The sequence below is a fragment of the Achroia grisella genome, unplaced genomic scaffold (genome assembly GCF_030625045.1).
Source record: "Achroia grisella isolate CSIRO2021 unplaced genomic scaffold, CSIRO_AGI_Agris_v1 utg413, whole genome shotgun sequence".
Lineage (NCBI taxonomy): Eukaryota > Metazoa > Arthropoda > Insecta > Lepidoptera > Pyralidae > Achroia > Achroia grisella.
Window position 1 is genome coordinate 2,317,602 of NW_026712846.1, and position 24,808 is coordinate 2,342,409.

General features: G+C 32.2%; 1 protein-coding gene across 2 annotated transcripts in view; it reads right to left on the reverse strand.

The window, feature by feature from the left end:
* LOC131844734 (uncharacterized) overlaps positions 1-24,808 on the reverse strand; it is a 232,927-nt gene that overhangs the window by 106,316 nt on the left and 101,803 nt on the right. For both annotated transcript variants that reach the window (XM_059193685.1, XM_059193686.1), the window contains one exon: positions 1,293-1,346. In XM_059193685.1, the coding sequence (XP_059049668.1) occupies positions 1,293-1,346 (54 nt within the window). The remainder of the gene's footprint in view (positions 1-1,292; positions 1,347-24,808) is intronic.

Sequence of the window (24,808 nt, forward strand, 5' to 3'; positions counted from 1 at the left end):
TCAAGGTTTGTGGTAGGTAGTACATGAATACCAGGGATTTAGGTATTCATGAACCTTCTATAAAGTCACGGATTCTTTGTTTCCTTCTTGTGGTAAACTATGGTAAAAAGATAATTACAAGGTGATAAATCATGTACTAACCAACTGCAATAAACATAATTGTATACTTATTAAGTAAGTAGATACATACCACTAGGTTTAGTAGTGCATAGCTATAATCCAATTCAATTTATAGTTGACATTTGCAGTTAATATTATTATTATATTAATATATATTGCTTATTTGATTATAATAAAGTATTAAATTATTCATTGTTACTTTTTTCTAAAAATATAATATAAAATATTATAACAGATGCGAGTATAGTAATATTAGACAACTAACGACATCTATTGGCACATATGCAAACGCAAAAAAATACGCTTTACGCAACGCCATCTACATACATTGACATTACAGTTTTGTTGTTATGCTTTTCCAGTAGATGGCATTATCCGTTGTATGTAAATAATAGTAGGACCAGCATCAGCGCCATCTAGCAAGTATTGTTTGATTTAAAACAGCATATCGTACTATTAGTTTGTATGGTACATACAAGATGGCGTAAAAACTATTATTTCTCTTTGAAATTAGAATTAAATGAAAATCGAACAGTTGAATAAAAATAAGATGAATCATGATTTTTATTTTTGTTTTTTGTTTACGAAAATGTGTATATCTATTATTATATCTAAGAATATGTAGGTGATATAAGTAACAACATTTCTTTTATTTTTTTCTAACTTGCTCTTTTATGTTGTATCACACGTCAAACTACCATAGAATTATAGAATGACTACTATAAACTTACTCACGGATTTAACGGAAATGCTCTTCTTTGTTTTTTAGTGTACCTAACTGTATGAAGGTCATATTGAACAATAGGGCCTTATCGCTTTAGTGGTACTCGAGTAAAAAAACCTGGGTGATTTTTGTTCGATCTACTCACAATATTTTAAAGCTAAATGTGACGTTACATCTGACTTATTACTGACGAAGAAAAAATTATGCATACGTTGCGTGAATCGGTCCAAAAAGCGGTGGCCTCTATAATTTTCATCACCAACCATATTTAATACACAGTTCATTAGGAACCTGCAGGAATGGCGGCACTAAAGAACTCGTATTGCCATCACAAAGCACGTTGGAACTCCTTTAGTATCTGATATGAGCTGATATTTCTGAGCATTAATTTGGATAAAATGGCTCATATCGGAGAAATGACTCTGATGCACATAAAAGTAACACATACCTGTGTCGTTGAGTAATACGTTAATATCCGTCGTCGACCCATCGGTCGACATCCCTGAAATAAAAAAAAAATAGATTAGCCTTTATTTTATGGTTCAATATGCAATGGTGCACTCGTCTGCACTAACGGTATACGCTGTCTGGGCACCAGTGGAGGATAAACATAAGGTCAGGTCAGTTAGCCCATTATGACAAATTGATCAGGAATTTATCATGATGGCTTCCTGGGGAAAACGCGTTGAGGTCAACCTGACATGGTACATTGGTAGCAATGGGGTCAACAATCCACACTACTAATAATACCTACAATCTGCGTGGATACGAGCGAAACATCGCTTTCAAAGCAGCTTGCTTGTTTCGGTTGATAGGTAATTGACATGTAGGTTGGTTAGTATTGATAGGTAGAGATATTAGCAGTGAAATTATAGGAGATAACACCTTAGTGTTCCGGAATGTCAACTGACGTGTAGATACCACGGGTATATTAATGCAATCTCACCGTAATGTCTGTACTGTAAATGCACCACATTTATCTATTATCTATAAGGGCTGATTGCGGTATTCCGTCAAGTTCCCGACTCCTGTCTTTTTAATTGTACATTATAACTAGAAAATATTTTATCGAAATGTGTGTATGTTTTGGGGTCACTACGATGTCGATAGTTGATAATACCTCTGATTGTCCCAATTGTAATATCTTATAATAATAATCTTAGGATAATTCACACAGCGCCATCTATACCCAAGTTAAGCTAGCTAAAGCTTGTATTATGGGATAACTGATACAAATACATAGACATATTTTTAAATTATAGACATATTTAGAACAGATACAGACCGATATAAACAATTATACTCATGAATACAATTGTTTGTGCCGTGCGAGGAATCGAACCCGCGACCATCGGAAGGCGCTGTGCTAAACCGCTAGACCACCGAGGCCGTTAATATCTGAATCTGTAGTCGTGAAGATATGTCATTTATTATTATTCTCAGGTATAAATTTTATTTGAAAATAATGCTTAGGCAGTTTAGTAAGTAACTTTACTAGCCGTTGATCTAATTAAAATATTATCCAACAGAGAATATCTACTTACGTAAAAACTGATCCAAATGACAATCCGAATATTGATATTTATGTTTATTTACAAGCCTAGTTACATAATTATAAAATTCCATCATAACCCCACTGAGGCCACCAGCCATGCGTGTCGCGACACGGTCGACGGTTATAGCGTGATTTGCCGATTTATCATCGGCTCTGTTGACGAATGATGATTTTAATCGCATCAGTGTTGCACTATTTGACAAACACTTTTTAACAAATATTTGAATGCCTGAGAATAATCTTAGCTTATTATTAATTATTAATACTTTAAACGCGGAAGTTATTATAAAAAGAAATAAGTAAGTATAGATGGATGTTTGTTACACTTTGACGCAAACATTTCTGAACTGATTTTGATGAAACTTTACAGTAATACAGCTTATACATCAGTATAACATGTAGGCTCTAAATTAGCTATAAATTTTAACGCGGGTGAAGCCGCGGGCATAGCTAGTAATCAAATATATATGATCAGAATATTTTTAAATTTATAAATATTTACATTTCAGAGTAGGTGTATATTTATTCGTTAATAGCAATGATGATTGGTTAAACTGTCAAAGGGTCAATTCATAATGAAGAAACAAACAAACTGCCTTATACATTTATAATATCGCCTTAAAAATTACTGTTGTAAACTCGAAATTATTTTATTATTGAATATTTTTAGATTTAGAAACGGATGACTTTTTTATCTTACAATGGTGGCGAACAAGCATATGGACCATCGGATGACAAATGGTTACCGTAGTCCATGGATGCCTGAAACACCAGAGGTGTTACGTGCGCGTTGCCGACCCTTAAGAAACCTTAATATACCCTTCTTGAAAACCCCATGCTGAAGTCTCGTGAGAAAACCTCGTGACTCAGGTTTGTCTCGTTTTTCATAATATTTAGAATTTAATAATAAAAATATTATTCTTCAAACTAAGATGATCTCTAATATGGGTTTTTGTTCGTGAAATTATTATTATGTACGTGTATATTTTGAGTAACTGTAATCATGAATATTCATTCGTTTTTTGCAACAATGTCTTAGATATATTGACAGCACCGCAAGAACATAAACACTCGAAGATTTTACGACCTCACATTTCATAGACAAATTTGAACCTTATTCCTTATACATATATGTATCTATCATTGACTTATATGAGACGTGTACATATTAGTCTTCTAGGCACTTAAATATACAATTTGCCACAAAATGTCATAATAGTAAAAAAAACTTTAGGTACTATTTGTGCGGAACTAAATTTTTATGTGAAATCTGTTACAGCTCATTTACAAAATAAAAAATATTTTTATTAATTTTATATGATCCTGATCCTTATAAGTTCTATTATTAGGTATGACATTCTATGTGTTCTAAAAAAATTATATGTAATAATAAGTCTTCTCTTCTATAAGGATATTTATATAAGGCTTTATATAAGAGATTGTTTTTGTGTTCAGTCTTAACCTGTCAAGTACTACCACCTGGCAGGCATCTTGCATTTCGTCAGTTCTTATATTTTTAAAGTGTAAATAAAATTGTCTAAATTTATATTTTATTACAACTTAGTTAATTAGCTGTAAAATAGGAAACTAAATTGACAGGCGATGTCAATCTAGCAGGTAAATTGTAATATGATTCATTTTAACTCGTATCGACAACATCGAGTAATATTCATTGGGTTCACGAGCTCTTGGACTATGTCACACTATTGTATTTACTAATGTGAATTTACTATTTGTAATAATCCCCTATAGTCCTCATAATTAAATATTCTATGTCTCGGATCATTTAAATTCTGATGTGTCGATATTATGCAGTTAAAAACAAAGTCTTACAACAAAGCTATAGGTTTAAAATTAATTAATAAGCTAAGGGAATTCAACATGTACCATACTTGAAATATAAAAAAACTTCAAGCGTATTTCTATGATATGATTATTTTTGTTTCCAAAACCATTTTATAACTAGTTAATTAAAAAAATATATGGATTTGGTTTGTTTAACTTGAAAAAAAGTTGTAAATAAACACAATTACCCACTTACGTATATTAACATATTCTAGGCAGTTAATATAAGACATAGCTATAGAAAGTCTCATCAAAATCGGTATAAAAATGCCATAACGTATATTACATTAACCAGACTCTACTTAGCTAACTAATAAACGCCCTTGACACAAAACATTAAGTATTGTTAGTTATTGTCGGTTACATGATAGCGACTAATCATTGATCTATTAATAGTTATACCAACTAAAAAAAGTCAACCTTTTTTGCGTACTGTAGTGGGATAATTGCGTATTGTGTGTTAATGCGTTTGGGAGCAAGCCGTCCTAAAAACTCGGTAGTGAACTGCACTAACTATAAATATCCGCACGCCTTATACTATACTAGACCCCTAGTATACTTTAATGCGTGTGTACTGCTACAGCCTATATTAGTCACCGATAATATCGTTATCTCTAGGTGAAGAATTTTGAAAACCGGTCATATGTTTTTTGATTATTTGCAATCCCATATAACATAAATGTCTGTTTAATATCTTGAGATGTCCGTCTGCTTTTAAAAGTAAAGGAAAATACAAAAATATAGATTTTAATCTATCTCCAATTAGTATAATGATTTACAGCACTACATAATTAATCAGGAAATCCCGTACTGACCCGTATTTCTGGAACCCCTAGGTCTGAAATGGAACCTAAATACAAAGTGACATTTGAAATGTTTCCTGTACAAAATAGTACATAATCTATGGTAATAATCTCATTATTATTATGTAAGTACCGCTACATTGTAGGATTTCCCGTTATCAGTTTATTTAGACTAGTAACGCATACACTATTAGTTTAGAGCTAAGCAGACGCTAAAGCAGACTTACATTTCAAATTCCAATTAGTTGTAACAAACTTACAGAATGTTACTACAGGCTTAGGTGGTACGGACATGTTTTGTCAAAATCCGAAAAGAACGTAGTGAGGAAGTGCCTTTCCATGGCTGCTGTGACAAGAGGACGAGGCAGGCCACAACCTAGCACTAGTGGCACTACCTGGGGGTATTAGTGATCTAAATTTGATAATTCTTATATTGTTGTACAGACCATTTGTTAAAGAAGGTTATATTCTATATAAAATTGCGCTACGTTCAGGAGCGGAAATTCTTAATAAATTGAGAAAATATGATGCACACAAAGTTGCTCTGGTCAGCTTGTATAATATAAACTACGGGTATCAATTTGAAACCAGTATCAGGAATCAATATAAGAACCGGACCGGTATTGCATGCATTACTCATTGAAGCTTTTCGTCATCGGAAAACTGGATATTTTAAATTAAATTATTCAAATACCATCCAACTACTTCTAATTACAGTGTGGAATATTTTGCAATTTTGCATCAGCTTCCTACTCATCATACCTACCAAATAAACAAAGGTTAACTTAAATAATAATAGCTAACCTGATTCAATGCACCGTCAACTCAGGCGCAATTCCAAAATCATCTATTAAAAAAATTCGTTGGAGAGATCGTCAGTAATGGGGGCTAATCGCTACGAGCTTCCTTTGGAAACCATCGTGGTTAATTTCTTATGAATTCGTCACGTTGGGACAACTTACCTGACTTCATGCTCATCCTATCATACTCCTCTGGTGCCCTACCAGCATACACCGTTAAGAGTATGCACAATTTCATATAATAATTCATTAATATAACTGTACTAAGTTTGGGTTTAGGAGATGAAACAGATTTTTTTTTAATTTTTCGAAATATTTAATACTGTAGGCCGCAGCTGGCTTTTATAGTTTTATCTAAAGATTGGAGGATTGCAGATGACATCTCGAACCTGCAGAACTCCTTACCTGAAGAACTTTGAGTCTGAGGATACCGCTAAGGATTCGAACCTCAGCTCAGACCGTGTAATTTCAATCTCTTTTTAAATTGGACGGGGGTCTGATCGGAGGGGAAAAATGTGTCAGTCATCTTTCTTAGATGATCTCTTAAATTATTTATTTAACTGTGATAATTAAAATATGTAGCATTAGAAATAAGGATGTTTGTAAATAATAGTTAATTTTAAAATTCTTTAACAGAAACTCAATATAATTGGATGAACAATAGACACCATAACATAACATATTTATAAATAAATCAATATTAAGTAAAAAAATATCCATTGGGTTTGAATTGAGAATTGTTACGACATTTCGTTTACACATTGTATAATAATTCTTGTGTAACAATACAATACTATTATTATAGGAAATACAATTAAAGATACATATAAAGATTTGTCAGCTTTGTTTCATTCGACAATAAACCAGGCCCTTTTATACTCTGTGACATACTAAGGTTGTCAGAGTAAATAAAGAAAAATTTTTTTTTAATCATATCATAATATAGATAAAAGTGTATATTCATTTGCATTAAAACTTTTATTTCTACATATTATCAGAGAATCCATATTAGTTGACATAATATTATACAGAATCTGTACAGGAGTGTAGGAGATCAACTTGGTGGTCTAGCTCCCACACACCACACACACCACATTATATCTATTGATTACGTTGGTCGCGGGTTTAGAATTATGAAAAAAGAATGGAGGTGAAGAGAAATTTCAATATCCTACGCATACTCAAGATACTGTTAACTGTATACACTAATTAAATTCTGTATCATATTAATATTACCGTTCAACTAAAATACAACATACAAAGCAAGCAGCTGATGGCTAAAATAGGTGACCTGATTTCTTTTTTTATAGTATTTGTAAACTGACAACCCTATACATTTCTATAGAATCAAACGCCACAATGTACGTCAATCTTTACTTCACGCATTGAAGAAAGAATAGATGATTGTTATATCAAATATTCCTCAATGGTTTATTACATAAGGTGGCAGTGAATGTCGTTCCGACATATTTATGGCTAGATACAGATAGTCCATGTGTAGTTACTGTCCGAAAATAAAAAAGAGGGCATTCCATTAAATTCCAGATTTGTACGTTAAGAGAACAAGAAAGAACTAAACGTACTTTACATGAATCTTTTATCAATAAGTACACTTTGTCAATGAAATTGTGTACGAGGATACTCAAGATCTTATGATCTATATATACCAATTAAATTCTGTAAATTGCCGCACCTAGAGGGATGAAGATTAGTACTTCGAGGTGAACCTCTTTTGCCCTGACACCTGCTCTCGGAGCAACGCCGCCCGGGTAACTTGTGAGCCTCTCGATAGGCAGACCACTAAAACTAACTAAGCTAAGGGTTAAAATTATTTAAATGGTATAAACTTAGCTTGACTTAAAGTACAAACATAAATGCTACTATTGCTTTGTAGATGGCACTGGGTGCAATTTTGAAAGATATTTATTTAATTATAGCTTATCAAACTAAATTGCGCATTACGAAATATAAAACTTATCGAACTGGGCGGTAAGTAAACACTAATCAGACGCAAACTTGTTGATAAATATTATTGTTATTTTATTAGTAGACTAGTGATGCACCCATAAAACGCTAGGAGGTAATTGGATCTTACATTAAAATGAAGATGGTTATTGGGTAGTTCCATTTATGGTTATTTATTTTATCAATTAGTCCGAGAGACAGCGGTACGCTTGTCCGTCTTTTCCTTCGGACTTCTCTAGTGCTGTTGGCTGCAGCTGGCGAGTGCTGATGGCACTACAAAGCCGCGGAAGGACTTGTGGAGCGGCTGAAAGCCGTCCCCCTCCAAACGGATACGACTTAATTTGAGTGCAGTCACCGCAGTTCGGACTTCGGCTCTGGCTGTTGTAATTTCGATCCCCGTTTGAATAGATTGAGCTACATGGACTCAATATACTCATATACCCAGCGACCTCTGCTTAGCTTGGGACTAGATGGCGCTGTATGAATTGTCCTGAGACGTTATTATTGAATGTGCTCGCGAATTCATACCCGTATCTATAACTTTTTACGTTATAAATCAATTGAAAAAATAAACAGAAAATATTATGTTCACAAAAATATATATTGAAAACCGCACTCAAATCAGTTAAGCCAATCAGACAAAAATATGAACAATCATTGTATTGGGTGGTTATATTTTTCTTGTATAGGCCAAGTTACTTTTTCATTAAACATATGTATAGAATAGATAGATATCAGTCATTTACAAAATGTAGATGAAGAAAAAATAAATCTAGTATAAATACGAGTACAAGTTAATTCTTTTTTATTCTATAACTAGTTTTTATCGCAGCTGCAGTATTGATCGTTTTATTTTCAAAAAAATTAATTAACTTTTCTTTGTCACTTTTTGCGTTGTTACGATCAGTCTGTCTCTATGTCGCCAATATTAAAATATGGATCTATACACGTTAACATTGGTACCTGCTGAATTATATAAGTCAAGTTACTATTTATTTCACGTACTTTTCAGATGAGAATGTACCTTCTGTCCACAAGAACAGACAAGAAACGCGACGATAACTTTTTACTACTATGTATATTTAGTATTTATTCGTGTAATCATTTTTGTATTTTAAGTAATCATTTATTTTCCGATCTTATTTTGAAAGTGTTTCGCAATGAAAAATATAGAGTATATAGAATATCTGACCCGCGCAACTTTATCTGCGTTACACTTAGGTACCCAATTTTCATAATATTTCTTTAAATTATATTATTCTGACGTATAAGCTATAATACTGTAAAGATTCATTAAAATCCGTTTATTAGTTTTTGCGTGAAAGAGTAACAAACATCCATCCATACTCACAAACTTCCGCTTTATAATATTAATGAGATTTCTCATTGATATTCATATACAACTTACATTACCTACACTTTTTAAAAATTGACGTAAAAATAAATTATAACTGCGAAAACATCTTCATTTTCATCGCGAATAGAGTCACGGGTAACAGCTAAGCATTGTTTTGTATCATGCCTGTCAGGTATTTAACCTTCAGACAGACAAACAAGACAAACCATTACAGTACCTCCATTTACTCCACAAAGAAACGTGTTATGTCTTTCTTAGAATAAAAACAAATCGATATATTAAGCGGAATATTTTACTCCCCTTACTATAGTAAGATTCGTTTTAAATCACAAATGTGTATTTAATAGTCCAATGGCAAATTTTTGTTTAAAATGTAATTTGGAATTTCCAATATTTCATTAATTCATCAAATGATAGTACGGTTTATTATTTATACAGTATTAATATGATACATTGAATTCAATCTTATATAAATTTTATTTTGTATTAAGAATACCCAGAATATTACAAAACTGTTATATTAAAGATTTTGTAAATTAAAATAATGTATAAATTTTGAATAAATGAATGGGTTTGCGCTTGGTCTTACCTCATGATAGGAAATAATAGCAAGACTTAGGATGTAGCGCCATGATATCTTCTGGATAAGGTTCATATCAATTCACCATAGACTTGATGAATCCGTGGTTGTTTTTCTCCGGGAATACGAAAGCTGAACACGGAAGTGTGTTCCACTCTTTGGCAGTGTGTATTAAAAATGACGATGCAAACGCTCGGTGCGAATATGTACAATTTGCACTACGTAAGGATGAAGTACTTCATATATTTTTCTTAATACAACAAAAAAAATCAGGCTTACAGTAGTCCTGAAGTGCTAGGAGAGTTGCGTGCGCATTGCAGACCCAGAAAAACAGCGTTAGCAGGATACTCTTAGGAAAATATGTAATAACCATATAAGTAAAAAGGGACAGTAAAAATTTATGAAGTTGTATATACAAAAAAGGACGTATATCCTAGAGCGTAATAATAATAGGCATCAGGGTCTCTTACTTATTGAAATAAGAACTATCGTGTCCTAAAAAATAGACCACGTCACCATTGTGCTCCAACCTAAAGGTATTATGAGTTGTTATATTCAATATTCAGCCTAATATTTTCTTATTTTTATGTATTTTGTCGTCAAGGTGTTCATGTGCTTTGGAATTTGCGTATAAAATTTTATCAGAGGTAGCCTGTAAAAAGTCGTCCTAAGGATAACTTTTTTCAGCCGCCAAGTAGCTAACTTTTGTTGAGTTTTGGTTGTAGGGTGCAGATTTGGCAATGAAATTACAGGGTAAGAGGCATGAGTCCCCAGTACTCATGTTAGACGATTAAGGCTTACCAGCAGAAGAGCTACCAGTTTTCAATGACATAAAAAAATAATCTATATAATTATAGCATATAAAAATAATACGGATATATACTTTAACATTAAAATAGCACATAGTAACATTACTAACACAATAACGGTTGCAATTCGACCTTGAACTTGGCCCACACATTTAAGATTGTTATCGTGCGTGTGAAGATATAATTGTTACCGTGAAGATTGTATCTGGCAGTTATGTTAAATAATTGGTTGATCTGAGATTTTTTGCTCTTTTTATTTATAGAATCAACAGGTGCAGTCCTGATTATGCATGTTAGATTCGCTTCTGAGGTTTACTAATCATATAATTGTTTACAATTTTGAAGACACGGCGCGGTAACTCATTTTTAAAAATACATTTAATGTTCTTAAGAAATAAAAACTAAACAAGCTAAACAAAACTCTTTGCCATAAATTTGTTTCTAACTTCTCATATAGTAAATGTGATAGTGAGTTTGTTTGTTACATCTTAGCGCCTATACTTAGGTACGAACCAATCATTGTTCTGAACGAACACGTATATGAGTGTAACCCCCGAATGACATAATAACCTTTAGTATTTTTTTAAGAAATCTTTTATACTTTCTTTATAGTAAATTATATGTTGTAACTAAGATAGAAAAACCTTGTGGCCCTAAATGTAGTGACAAAAATTTACACAAAGTAAACATATAAGTCGCGCCATCTATTTAATTTAATATTTATAGTGCATTCTACAGTTATGCCTAGTATCTGTCTAATAAATCTATATAAATTATAACTTCATATTTATAAGAAAATCAATCGAGATAAACGTAATTCTGACGGTATGAGATTCCTCGGTAGAATTATATACGAGTATCTCTCACTTATTTATGTAACAAGGCAATATGTGTGTTGCTACACTCATCAAGGATTAGCGTAGTTTCATTGTAAATGTTTACGGTAGATTTTAATGATAAATTTCTTTTACAAATTAGTAAATGTTAGGTAAGTAACTGTCTAATAAATTATATTTATATTTATAAAAAAATGTGTACCTAATAAATAAATACATTGTAGTAAACGATATTTAGAAATGATTATAAATTATTTAAATAATGATAAATCTACACTGCATAAACAAATTTAGCACAGTGATAGACAATATTATGTTATGTAAATTAAATGTGAAATAACAAACAGAACATAACTTATGATAAGTAATTCATGAAGATTAACACGACAAATAGCTATTAAAAGAATGTCAATGTATGAATTAATTTCTAGTTTAATTTTTGAACAAATATTCAGATAACAACATTTACATTTTGAACAAATGTTCTGAATTTTAATTTAATATTATATCAATTTTATTTTTATTTTTAATTACAGTTCATAAAATCCAGTCATTGGTAGATGCTTATTGATTCAGATTTGATAATCCTTACATATTTTTACAGTCATTTTGTAAGGTTATTTCCCTCCACCACATTTTTTTTCCATCATTAAACATACATTATAAGCCAATTAAAAGCATAGCTGTCTGATATAGTCTAATCATTGAATTAGTTTAATATGTATTTAATGTTGATTAGTTTATATGAAATATCATTTAACAGTATCACTCACGATACTCCGATGTACTCGTTTCATACTGCATGTATTAAATGACAAGTAATTTCAATATACGCCTGACACGATTATTATAGCGGTCATGGGTAATTAAACAGTAAACCAACTTGCTGTTAGCAATCATTGAGCGAAGACACCAAGTGTAGGTTAGAAATTATAATATCTATGTACAGATATGTTTATCACTCTTTTTAATCTACTTTAAATAAGAATAAAATCTCAATACGACTATTGAGCGACCACTAGAATTATATTAATATTAATAATAGTGCAATACAAACAATATATCAATAATCGATCGATAACCACTAAATCAGAAGAAATATCATATGAATAATAAACTATAGTAGGATATATATATCACCCGGCTGACCGCATACTCTTAAAGTTCAAAAACAATAGCCTGACCTCATAGGGTCTTATCATTGTCACTCACTATATTTGGCAGGTTAGCCGACAACATACAGTATGAATACAAATCTATTTAGTTGACCTTACGATTGTTTACACATGTAATGTACTTCCGATTAATTTGTTTTGACTTTCACGTAACACTTGGTACTGCATGTTGACTAATGCGCATACTTACACACTATATTTCCTTCCTTTTATTTTCCTGTGTTTTTATTAATACAAATTGTCTACTTAATTGATATGACAATTCAATCCTATTTCTTTAATAATAATCTATATTATCCAAGTCCGAGGGTTCCAGAGTACCCTCGGAACAATTCACACAAAGCAATCGAGTCCCAAGCTAAGCAGAGTGTATGTTATGGGTGGTAGACAACTGATATAAATACTTAGAAATATTGTATTACAAATATATACACAATATACATTGAAAATACGTAGACCGATACAAACAATAATACTCGTGAATACAAATGTTTGGACCGTGCGAGGAATCGAATCCGCGACCATCGGAAGTAAAGCGGTGTGTTAAATTGCTAGACTAACGAGGCCGTCTCGCCGTATACATCTAAAATGCAAAAAGTAGACTGACGGTAAGTGGTAATCGTCCCTTATGCGTTGGCATTTCACTACTAAAATAATCATCAAAACAAAAAGAAGTGAAATCAGAATAACGAATGAAATAAATTGAGATTTCGTGTTGTCACAGTACTGCACGTAGTTATTTATCTTATCATTTCAAATTATGAACAAACAAATCTTATTCAAATCAATTCCATTGTTTGCGACACTATGTACAGAGACAGAATTACTTTTTACATATATGTAATAATTAAGGGTCTACGCATTCCAACAATTACTATAACAAGAAGCAACATTACATCGTCCATAGATATGCGGAATTTAACGACCATAAAATGACTGCATTCCTAATGGTGCCTATATAAAAACCATATTAGGATTCTGTAACTACGAGTACATTCTACATACTATCATCGTGTTTGTTTGCTCGTATGTCTTTATAGCTGTCCTAGGCTTTTTAACCATGCCGTCAGGGTTACGGAAGATTGCTTGTGCATTCCCGTGACTTTGACAAAGAGAAGGAACGCCTTGGAGTTATTAGCCGATACGAGTCCGGCAGTACCCATCTACCTCCAGTCAACTCTTTTTTTTCTTCCCTTAACCATTGCAATAATATATAAGTCTATAATAATTTTTGCACTTCTATAAACAATACCTATAAATGTTATTTCAGTATGTCTGTTCTGATTTTTGTTACAGTTTTTTAGTGATTTCAAGATTTTTTAGGAAGCTTAACCGAGGTGCTCCCTAATCAAAAATAAATCCTATAAAAATTAACTGAAATCAGTTCAGTCATAGTCAATTTTTATAGGATTTATTTTTGCGTTAATTTTTTCCTTATAATTTTGTCAGTATGTACTTTAATTTTCATAATCCGAATAGTAACTTAAAAGCAGGGACTAATTTCAAAAATATAATAGTACGGAGCCCTGACAATATATGCCTGGTACTAGACTCTGGACCAATATTTTCTATTTATTACGTTAGGATTTCTCAGAATTTTAATCTAGAAACATTTAATATATTCTACACATAAATGATAAGAGTATTGTTATTATATACATTTTAATTACAAAAAAAAAATTACAACTAATTATAATTATCACGTGAGACACAGTAAATACCGAAATGGATGGATTCGCCTTCCATCTTGATCTTGTATTATTACACTACTCTTACATATTGATTAGGAATTGTCAAGAACAAGAGATAAAAAATAAAAACATTCAAATAAATTATTAATTTTAAAAATGACGACCTCGGTGGTCTTGATGTTTAGCGCATCTTATTTCCAATGGTTCGATTCCTCGCAAGGTACAAATATTTGTATTTAGGAGTTCAATTGTTTTTATTCATCTGGGTTGTTTCGGTGTATATTAGAAATACCTACGTATTTCTATCACTTGTCTAGTATTCATAATACAAACGTCAAATTTCTGATAGTAGGTAGTTATCGTTCATATTCATTTACGCTATTTTTTTAATTAACAAAATACTATTTCGCTTCCGGAAAACTTTCAGTAATCATTACTTAGAAAATATAACTTTGACAGACTATGCACATAATTGATGTCCGTAATTAATGTAATCAGTTGCGGGAGAAGAAATAGTAATTTAATGTTGTTAATTGTTCAACAGAGAAGAATAAAATTATTATTATTATTACATACCGGGAGTACCTACTTATAAATATAGAATATCAACACAGCAACTAAACCAGACTACGCTGCTTACTTATCTAAATATTTCATTTTCGTAGTTAATGTTCTATAAATACGATTTCATATCAATAAAACATACATAAACAAAGAGAATATACCTATATATCCCCATAAAACATGACACATTATAGACATTTATAGATTTCACAATGTTTAAAAATAACCAAGTACATTAAAATATACGTTAGCACACCTGACAATTTGTTATCAGTCTGGCAGGTTTTGAGCAAAACAAGTTCTTCTAAAATTTTGTTAAGTCATGATTTATATATCTACTAGCTGTGCCCGCGGTTTCATCCGTGATTTTATTTCGGCCTTTCTGTACTATATTATATAATATGTAAAAATTATACATATAACCTTCCTCTTAAATCAATATCTATTGCTGAAAACTGTATTCCGTTCCCGTTAACTATATTCCGCAAATCCGTTGAGCAGTTTAAAAGATCTAAGCAAACCGACAACTAAAGCAGTTTTATTTTATGTATACTATGTATAGATACATGTATCGATGGTAGCAAAAGTGGTGTATTTCTTGATTCTAGAAAGACGAAAGGGTACAAGGAATTTATAAAAAGAAAAAGGAAACATTTTGTTTTAATGATCTATTATGGGATGACTCTCTCCTGCGCTATCAGCTGTTGGGGTTTAGTGAAAGATGATATGTTGAGCATTAACCATTAACCACAATCGTTTACAGAGGCGACTGTGTGGATGTCGACGTGACATGGTACATTTCTAGCAATGTATATACTATATCTTATTACTAATAATCACCTCCTCCTATAAAGGAAACATATATACATAGATAAAATTTAATTTTAGAATTAGAATTTAATTTTCTAGAAAATAAATATTAGGTAAAGTATATAGGGCTGTATATAAGATTGAGAATAGCAAATGTGTCACGAGAGAGAAAATTTTGGCTACCTATAATGTATGTATATTTTTTACCATAGGTATCATAGCATACCATAGGTTTTTTTACCATATTTATAGATTTTAAGTATCTACGTACATGCAATAAAGACGTAGAAAGGACCAGTTTGTAAATTGAATATTTTTGAAATAACTTCCTGTTACGTAGGTGCTATATGAGTAATTATGTACTATTTTTTTATTACCAAGTCCAAACGACTTATACGTAGCAACAAATTTGTTACCGCTCTGAGCTGGTATGATATGATAAGATTTGCGAATGTTTAACTTACTGAATTTAACATTAGCGAGTGAAGAAACAATAAAAAAAGATCTACATAGTTGAGGTTAAACTGAAGCCAAAACTGAAAGTTGTTCTCAATTGAAGTGGCTAAACAAACTCGTTGATGGAGTTAAGGATATAAAATTACTTACATGAGCTGCTAAAAAAGTAACCTAAAATTATCTATGTAGACGAATAAATAATTTAGAGTGTTTTAGTTTGGCGTTTACATCCAAAGCAACAAAAAGGTGTAAACGCAATATGAAAACTTAAAAAAAAAAGTAATGAAACTATTCACAAAAATAAATAAATGTATAGTATATACTACAGTCTTTAAATTAACCCCAATTAGCACTACTTAAAAACATTCAATCGCGGATCAAAGTATCTGTCACGCAGGAGTTCTCCTTCAGCCGCTCCATAAGTCCTTGTGTGGATTTGGTCGTCGTCCGGTAAAGATGTAAAAGACCAGCTACAACCAACAGCATTAGAGTATTTCTAAAAAAACAAAGTACTATAAATTATAGAAATAAAAACAAGTGAAAAAGTTCGCATATTTTGAATTCTGACTAATACGACATGTATTAGTCAGAAGGTAAATGATGGTTTGGTAATTAAACAAAAGACGAACTAGACGATAGTTAAATAAGGACAATTCATGTTTGTCCAAGTTGACTGCAAATGGAACATGATCCGGGTTCAACCTCTAAACCGTACGAATAACAAACAAACAGAATTTGTAGGTTGTAGGTATACCGAGGAGGAATGCACGCAAATATACTGGGGAAATCACAATTTCGTTTTATATCTATTATATTTACATACTGAGTAATCATTTAAAACATTATGAATTGAGAATGTTTAAAATCATAAGTGGGCATATAGTTATGGTATTTTAGTTTTAGACTTACACCTAAACTTGAATAAATACTTGTATAAAACATATTCAAATTAAGTAATAGGAAAATCGTATATATAAAATTTTTATTAAAAATATATTATATTATCAAAAAATATTCCCGATAAAGTGTCTCATAATTAACCATGTTCTTATACACACTGATCACTAATAATCAACTGTAATCAGTGCTATACTGTAGATGGACAGACTGAAATGGACGAAAGAGTTTCACAGCTAAAATACGTTTATTAGACATTTTACTAAATGTGTACAAATCGCCATTAAATATTTCTTAAAAATAAAATGCATAATTTTGAAAATGGAACGCCGATCATAGAATGGGGATATGTTCTATTTATAAAATTATATACATCCTTCTCGTACATTCCACGGCGTCTCTAACAAAGACATTAAGTAAAACTATTTATGTATATATTTTTATTATTGTTGCAACATGCATTATTCCTGAAACAATGAATATAATTCTACTCCAAATAATCCTACCGATGTTGACTGGATCATAGTTGTTATCATGCAAAATCTTTATCTCGCCTATTACAGCTTGTTTGTTGAACTTACAAAGAATTGCAGTTCGAATGACGAGGCAAGACATCTTCGTCTTTCAGAATAATAACGCAACTACCAACGAGTATCACAAAGCCATATGATATCTGTGATGGCTACTACTTTCCATCATTCATCATCATCATCACCATACTACTCCAGTGGCATACAGAAAATTACATATTAACCAATGCAGAGATGACGCTATATTACGTTTCAACGGTATGTGGGTACTTCTTATTCATTAAAGTCGTCACTATGTCATTGTCTTATAGAACAATAAAAAACAATTATTTATGTATATACTACAAGGCACAATTATATTCATTGTTTTAGTATCAGCTAATATTAGTTATTAAGTGTGAATGCATTGAATATTAATGTTTATAATGTGGGAAATTATCGACTAGTATGACGAGTCAGCCAAACGTGCACGTTCTATACTGATATTACACTTTATCTTGACGCAAAACTACATCTCATACATCACGAAGATTAAATTACAGTTTACATTACAATAATATTATAAGTATGTGATTTACAAGATATATAGGCAATATCTTAGTTCTCCTGAATAGCAATGTATAAGGGCTACTATCGACTAAGATCGTGCCCAGTGGCGTGCTTTGAGAGAGGCATATGTCCAGCAGTAGACTGCAGTGGGCTGATGATGGTGATGATGAAGGGCTACTATTGATGTGATATGATGACGTGATATCCGTTGTGCTCTTCAGTTATGTTACGACTAGGTGGGCCTCACTGTGTTTCTTTTTTTTCGGACTACTCTAATCCTGTTGGCCGCAGCTGGCCTTTACAGCTTCACCGGACGATAGGGGGCGAGTGCAGCTAGTCCTCCAAACCCGCGGAAGGACTTAAGGAGCGGCTGAAGGCCAACTGACGCCTATTTCCATAACGTTTTTCTTTTATATTACGATGGTGGCAAACAAGCATACGGCCCAACAGATATTAAAAGGTTACCGTATCCTAGGGACGCCTGAGTTATCAGGAATGTCACGTGCTGACCCTTAAAAAACCTTAATATACCCTTCTTTAAACCCCATGTTTACTTTTTTTATAATAATTCTAATAGACAATTGTTTTCTAGGGTTGCTATTCAAGGTAAAAAATAAATCAGAGACAAATTAGACATATATTTATGTGTGTCAATCAACATGTAACGTTACTGTAGATTTACCTATTTCTATCAATTATTTTTCTCCGATCAGCTGAAATAATAGAGGTCAGTACTATATTTGATACAAATATGAAAATTATATTGAATTGTAATAACAAAAATGTGTAAATTAAAGAGATTAATTCATTAACTTATAATATTAAATAACCTTGACAATTAACACAGCGCCATCTAGTCCAACGTAAGCAGAACTTTTATTACGGATACTAGACAACTGGTATAAATAATTACATTTTTTTGTAAAAACATGCATAACATATATAGGATACACCGAGATCGATACAAACAATCATACTCAATACAAATGTTTGTATGGTACGAGGAATTGAACCCGCGACCATCGGAAGTAAAACGGCGTGCACAGAACCGCTAGACCACAGAAGCCGAATATTTTGTTGCAGTAGTCACTACAAAAAGTGTATATGTAATGATATTAAATTACATACTCATAACAATGAAGTTAGTAATGAACTATATTCGTATTTATATCAGTATATATATAATGTACGTAGATATTTCATATTGAACAGTTCTTTATCAAGAATCCTTGAATGAGTCCTTTTCACGTCACTACACACTGACTAAAACAACAAGTATTTGTGTAAATTAGTAATCTGATATGTCCATTAAGTGTCCACATTAAAAATATTTGTTTCAAATAAACATGTCGATACCGACACGGAACAAAGCGAAAAGAAAATATGTCACCGGAATGTTTTCGACTGTCCATTGCTATTTGTTTTTTGTACACTTAAACTAAAACATATTTTTATAGCCTATATAGTTTTTTTTAATAATGTCCATAGTTCAACCGAGTCTAGTATAGATATGTATTGGGACATAAAAAAAGGCATTTCTTAAGAAGTGGGATATATAAACAGGGCTTAAAAATTTGATAATATTTTAATATTTTTCTTCTGTACTTTATAGATATTTATGTCCTGGTCAATTTACACTATGCCATCTATTCCCAAGCAAAGCTTATATGTATTTACAAAAAATGACAAATACATAGTTATTTTTTGTAAAGAGATACATAATATACATAGAAATCCCAGACCGATACAAACAAGCATAGTCATGATGACGAATAAAAATATTTCTACCAGCCAGAAATCGAACCCACTACTATCGGAAATTAAGCGGTGTGCTATACCGCTAGACCACCATGGTCATTATAATTGATGTCCTCTATTAGGTTTATCGTTCGTTAGTTTCCACTTATATAAATGTACTGATTAACGAGAATCTCCTCGTATATCTTAGATACATTAAATAACTAAAAATAGATGTTATTTTTACAAGTACAACTATATCAGATCTGGTATCTTAATGCTGATAATAATTAGAACTTGAGCACTGCAAAACATCTCACAAGTGTTGACCTTCAAACAGACAATTCAATTGCCAGCGTGCGGTTGATAAGAGATAATGCAAATTGATAACAAGACAATGAAAATGATATCGCAACATAAATATTTAACAGGGATAAATGAATCAAGAACAGAGAGCTATCATTTACATATCACGATTTAATAAATTAATATAAATTTGTTTTGGTATAGTGCATGTTATTTAAGTCAGAAGACATTGCAATGTCATATAGATAATCAGTTGGTGTGATAATAGAGCTAGGAGGTAACCATAGCAACCCTATAATGATATAATGCAATTTGGTCGAGTGGTTGCATTTCATGTGTGGGCTTAGGTATATGCTTATTTGATTTATGTCAATGATTATTCGGGTGACAGATTTAAATTAGGGTCTGATCATTAAGTGTCACTTTGAATAAGTATAAAAGCTTATTTTTATTAAATTATGCTTATTGATAATATATTAATAATATATGTTTCCAAATAAACATATTCTTTTTAATTTTAACAATGCGTTATATAATTTTAATAATGGTTGGCAGGAAGAAAAACGATGATATTTATCATTTTTTTAAGTATTTCTACAAATTATCAATATGTCCTACACAAAAATAAAGTGATGTAATTCTATTAAAGAAATCAAGTACTAAATAAATTTAGTTACAGTAGGGTCTTGAAACGTGCCCAAGGAAGGGGGCTCCCTTCCGGAGTGGAATTAGGGGAACGGAGATCCTACCTCCGACGTGTCCTCAAGGGAAGAAAGGCTGGCCAACCCTACGGCCGGCCTGAGGACCGTCGAGGCTGTCCTTCCAGTTCTCAAAGATGGGCAGGCGGCGATGGCCGCTGACCTATCGACAATGGTTAGGAGCGAGGGATCGTGGCTGGCAGTTCTCACCTTCTGCGAAGAAGTTATTTCGCAGAAAGAGGCGGCAGAGAGGGACCGGGAGTATGATCCTTTCGCCCCAATGATCCACCGTCGGAGGACCAGGCGTTGACGTCGGGATGAGCCCAACTCCGTCCCGAGTCTAACCCTCACGGGGGCCGGGGTGCATTCCTTGAGGGAGCATCACCCCACAACCACGCGCCTCCACGAGAAGGTAGGGTGCAAGTCACGGCACCATATCCAGAGAGACGGAGCCTGTACTACAACAAGTGTGGATTGAGTGCCAAGTGCGAAGCCCGGACTTCGGCCCACGGCATCTCGAGGTATACCGTGTGGTTTAGTGGGTCCCACACACCACCTCGCCATTCTTGCGGCGGGGTGACGGTCTTGTTGAAGATTTTTCCACATGTTAAAAAAAAGGGTCTTGAAACCTAGTCTAAATGAAACACATTTACTTTTAAAAATAAATTTACTTCAGATAAATTATGAATAAAAACAAAAGCTATTAAAAATAAATGCACATATAATTATTATGAATGTATGTACGGAACCTTTCGGTGTGCAAGTCCGGCAAGCACTTGACTGATTTTTTATCTATGTTGCAAGTACATTAAAGTAGTTTTTGTTATGGTAATAATTTATGACAATACGGGTTATTAGGAAGTTACATTTTCCGTCATTCTCGAGGCTGCGCTATTGTGCATACATATCTTTGCACATATTTTTACAAATTATGTCTGTATTTAACTCCATCATAACAAGCTATTATGATCTTTTTGTTGGGCGTGGGTCGGTCTTATAAAGTGAGTAGATGGACAGCAATTTCATCTATGTTTTTCATTGATACCTCCCTCCAATAGTATAATATCACGCTTACACCAATGTGTAAGCGTAATATTATACTATATTGATTGTTATCTATTATTATTTAGTTTATTCCCTTTCTCCATATATAATATTTGTCTATTGCCTTGTTCGATACGTACGACACTAAACTATTTTATAAATTCTAACCAGTAGTTCCTGCGATTAGTGCTTCCAAAGTAACAAATTCTTCAGCGTCGTATATTAGTATAGATTTAACCTAAACTACTAAAATATGTTCTATATTTATATTAGATCCATAAAGGTCTAACGTAAATATAGAATATGATGTAGTGGAAAATAAGTCGTAAAGACGATATACTGAAGGGAATGAATTATCGAAAACTTTTTAGCTGTTGAACTATTTAACTAGACTATAATATAATTTCGATCCATGATGTTGTGTTGCCCACAGAATTAGGTTAATCTCTCCCAAGTCTCATCTGTCATCTCATTAATCTGGATTATGATCTATCTGTATAACAAATTTCATTCAATTCCTTCCAGCCGTTTATGAGTGAATGGTTGTAAGCAACCTGTAAATATAGATATAAATTAGTCATAGGTTCATCTTTAGTTATTATGAACAATAATAAAGTTACAAATATGTAAGTCCATGCAAGTGTTCATTATAATGATTTACAAACAAACAAATAAATCTTTCTTAAACTGATTTACTATTTATACCTACACGTGTACAAAGTATGTACAAAGTGTTTGTGTATCGAGATAATATAGACATTAATTTTAACTTTAAGTAACAGTTAATAACATTGTCAATAAATATTATCGTATACTCATTAATTATCAATCCATTAATGATTATACAATAATATACAAAAAGTTATGTTTTAACAATAGCTTAGGTACCTCCCCTCTCGAAATCGAATAATTATTTTCATAATCTCGCCATATCAGTATGATAAATTTATATTGGCATGTGAAATGATCTAATGTGACAAAATATTTTTTTGTTTTATTTATACTTGTTTAACATTGTAATAAATTATATAATATATTTTAATTATACATAAGTATACATTTATATTACATAAGTATATATTTTGTTTATGTTACTATTGTGAATTTGATAATTATTATTTTTTAATTCTAAATCTTAGGACTCGCATATACAGCAGATTAATTGAATAGAATAGTAAAATACCAGAGGCCAGTGAATGTACTGAAATGTATGTATAAGTTTGGATATTCATATATTTAACTGTTTCCCGCAGCTCTAACTACATGGAATATAACCTACGTATGTTACCCTCTTGTAAAGTCTATCATCTGTACATCAAATAAAATAAATGAATCGGTTAAGATTTTTCTTGTTTTATCAGCAAGAAACAAACACAAAAATCTAAATATTTATGATATTAGTATGGTAATATAGAATTAAATCAAAATTTATTGAGGCTTCATGAATATGCTATGTCTATCACAAATAGTATTTTATAAAATACAATTCTAAAACTCAATTGCACGGCAAAAAGTGAATTTAAAACTTGGTATTGACGTGCCCCTTCCGTCTGGAGGGGTGAGTCAACCCTTCAATTATTTAAACCCAGCCGCGGCATGAGACAAAGAATCGCGAACACGTATACATTATGCATTTATTTATCTATATATATAACCTAAGTATGTAGATGTGCTAAGTCAGTAGTTATATACTACTGTATAAGTAAGTGACGGTCAGTGACCTCCAGGGGACATATGACGCTCTAGACGAAGATATACAAAATATTTACATATTGAAAGTAAAAAGTGTCTATGTATAGGATATGTATTATCAGTATACTTTATATTGAAATGTAAACTTTTAATATAGTACCCAGGGGGTTTTTAGTAATGTGACTAATAACTCCCTTGCTAGCAATGTTTTCGGTTTCTTCTGGATATCATCGTGATAAATATATGGTGGGCTAACTGGCCTGACTTCTTACTCCACTGGTGTCCCTCCAGCGTAAACCGTTAGCGCAAGCGAGTGCAGCATTCCATTATCATCCATAATACCAAATATGACTTTACAGAAGCTATTCCAAGTTTTAATAATGTGCCCAACTGTAACGGTCTATAAAACATTTTGTGCAAAAATAAATTTCAAAATGTTACATCATTCAGAATCTCAAGAATAACAGCTCTGGATATTTCCCACAGCGTCATATTGTCCCAAGAAAAGTAGAGCTTGTTTTATTACTAAACAACTAATAGAATTTTTTTTTGTAAATATACCCCAGATAATCGTGACCATCAGAAGTAAGATGCTGTGTTATACCACTGGACTAGCGAGGCTGCGATTTATATGGATAGAGCAGTTAAGAGGCACAGCTCCAAATGGCGAAGTACATAACTCAGTTTCCGTGGCACGAACAAACTTTTAAATATATTATAAATAAAAGGAGAATTACTTTGGGCGTGACTGTCATGTATACGCAGTTTGTCGGCTAAGATTAAAGGTTTTCTCTGCAGTATTGGCATACTTTTGTCGCGGTACGAAAAACATACATCGGTCCACTGCATTGGAATCACAACCTGTTCGAACATCGCATTTATTTTGTACATAATAAAAGAGCAAAAGATTTTATATTTTTAACATTACTGTAACTAGCTACTTCGTATGGCTTAGATCGAATGTCATCATTCATATTTTACTCATTCGATATTTAATAAAGTTCGAATACTCTAATTGTAACTCCTACTTTTAAGTTCCTTTATTATTTATTTCATATTGTTTTGCTTAGTTTTTTTTTACTTTTAATAATAATACATTCAACCTCGAGGACATACCACCAGGACATACCTGAAGTGTTCTGCTCCTTGACTTATTTTCCATATATGTACATTTAAAAATTCTTATCTCTCTTCAGATGTAAAGTGTACTATTTGTTAATATATGATACAGTCGCCTTCGTAGAAACTCTCCGTGGGTACATTTG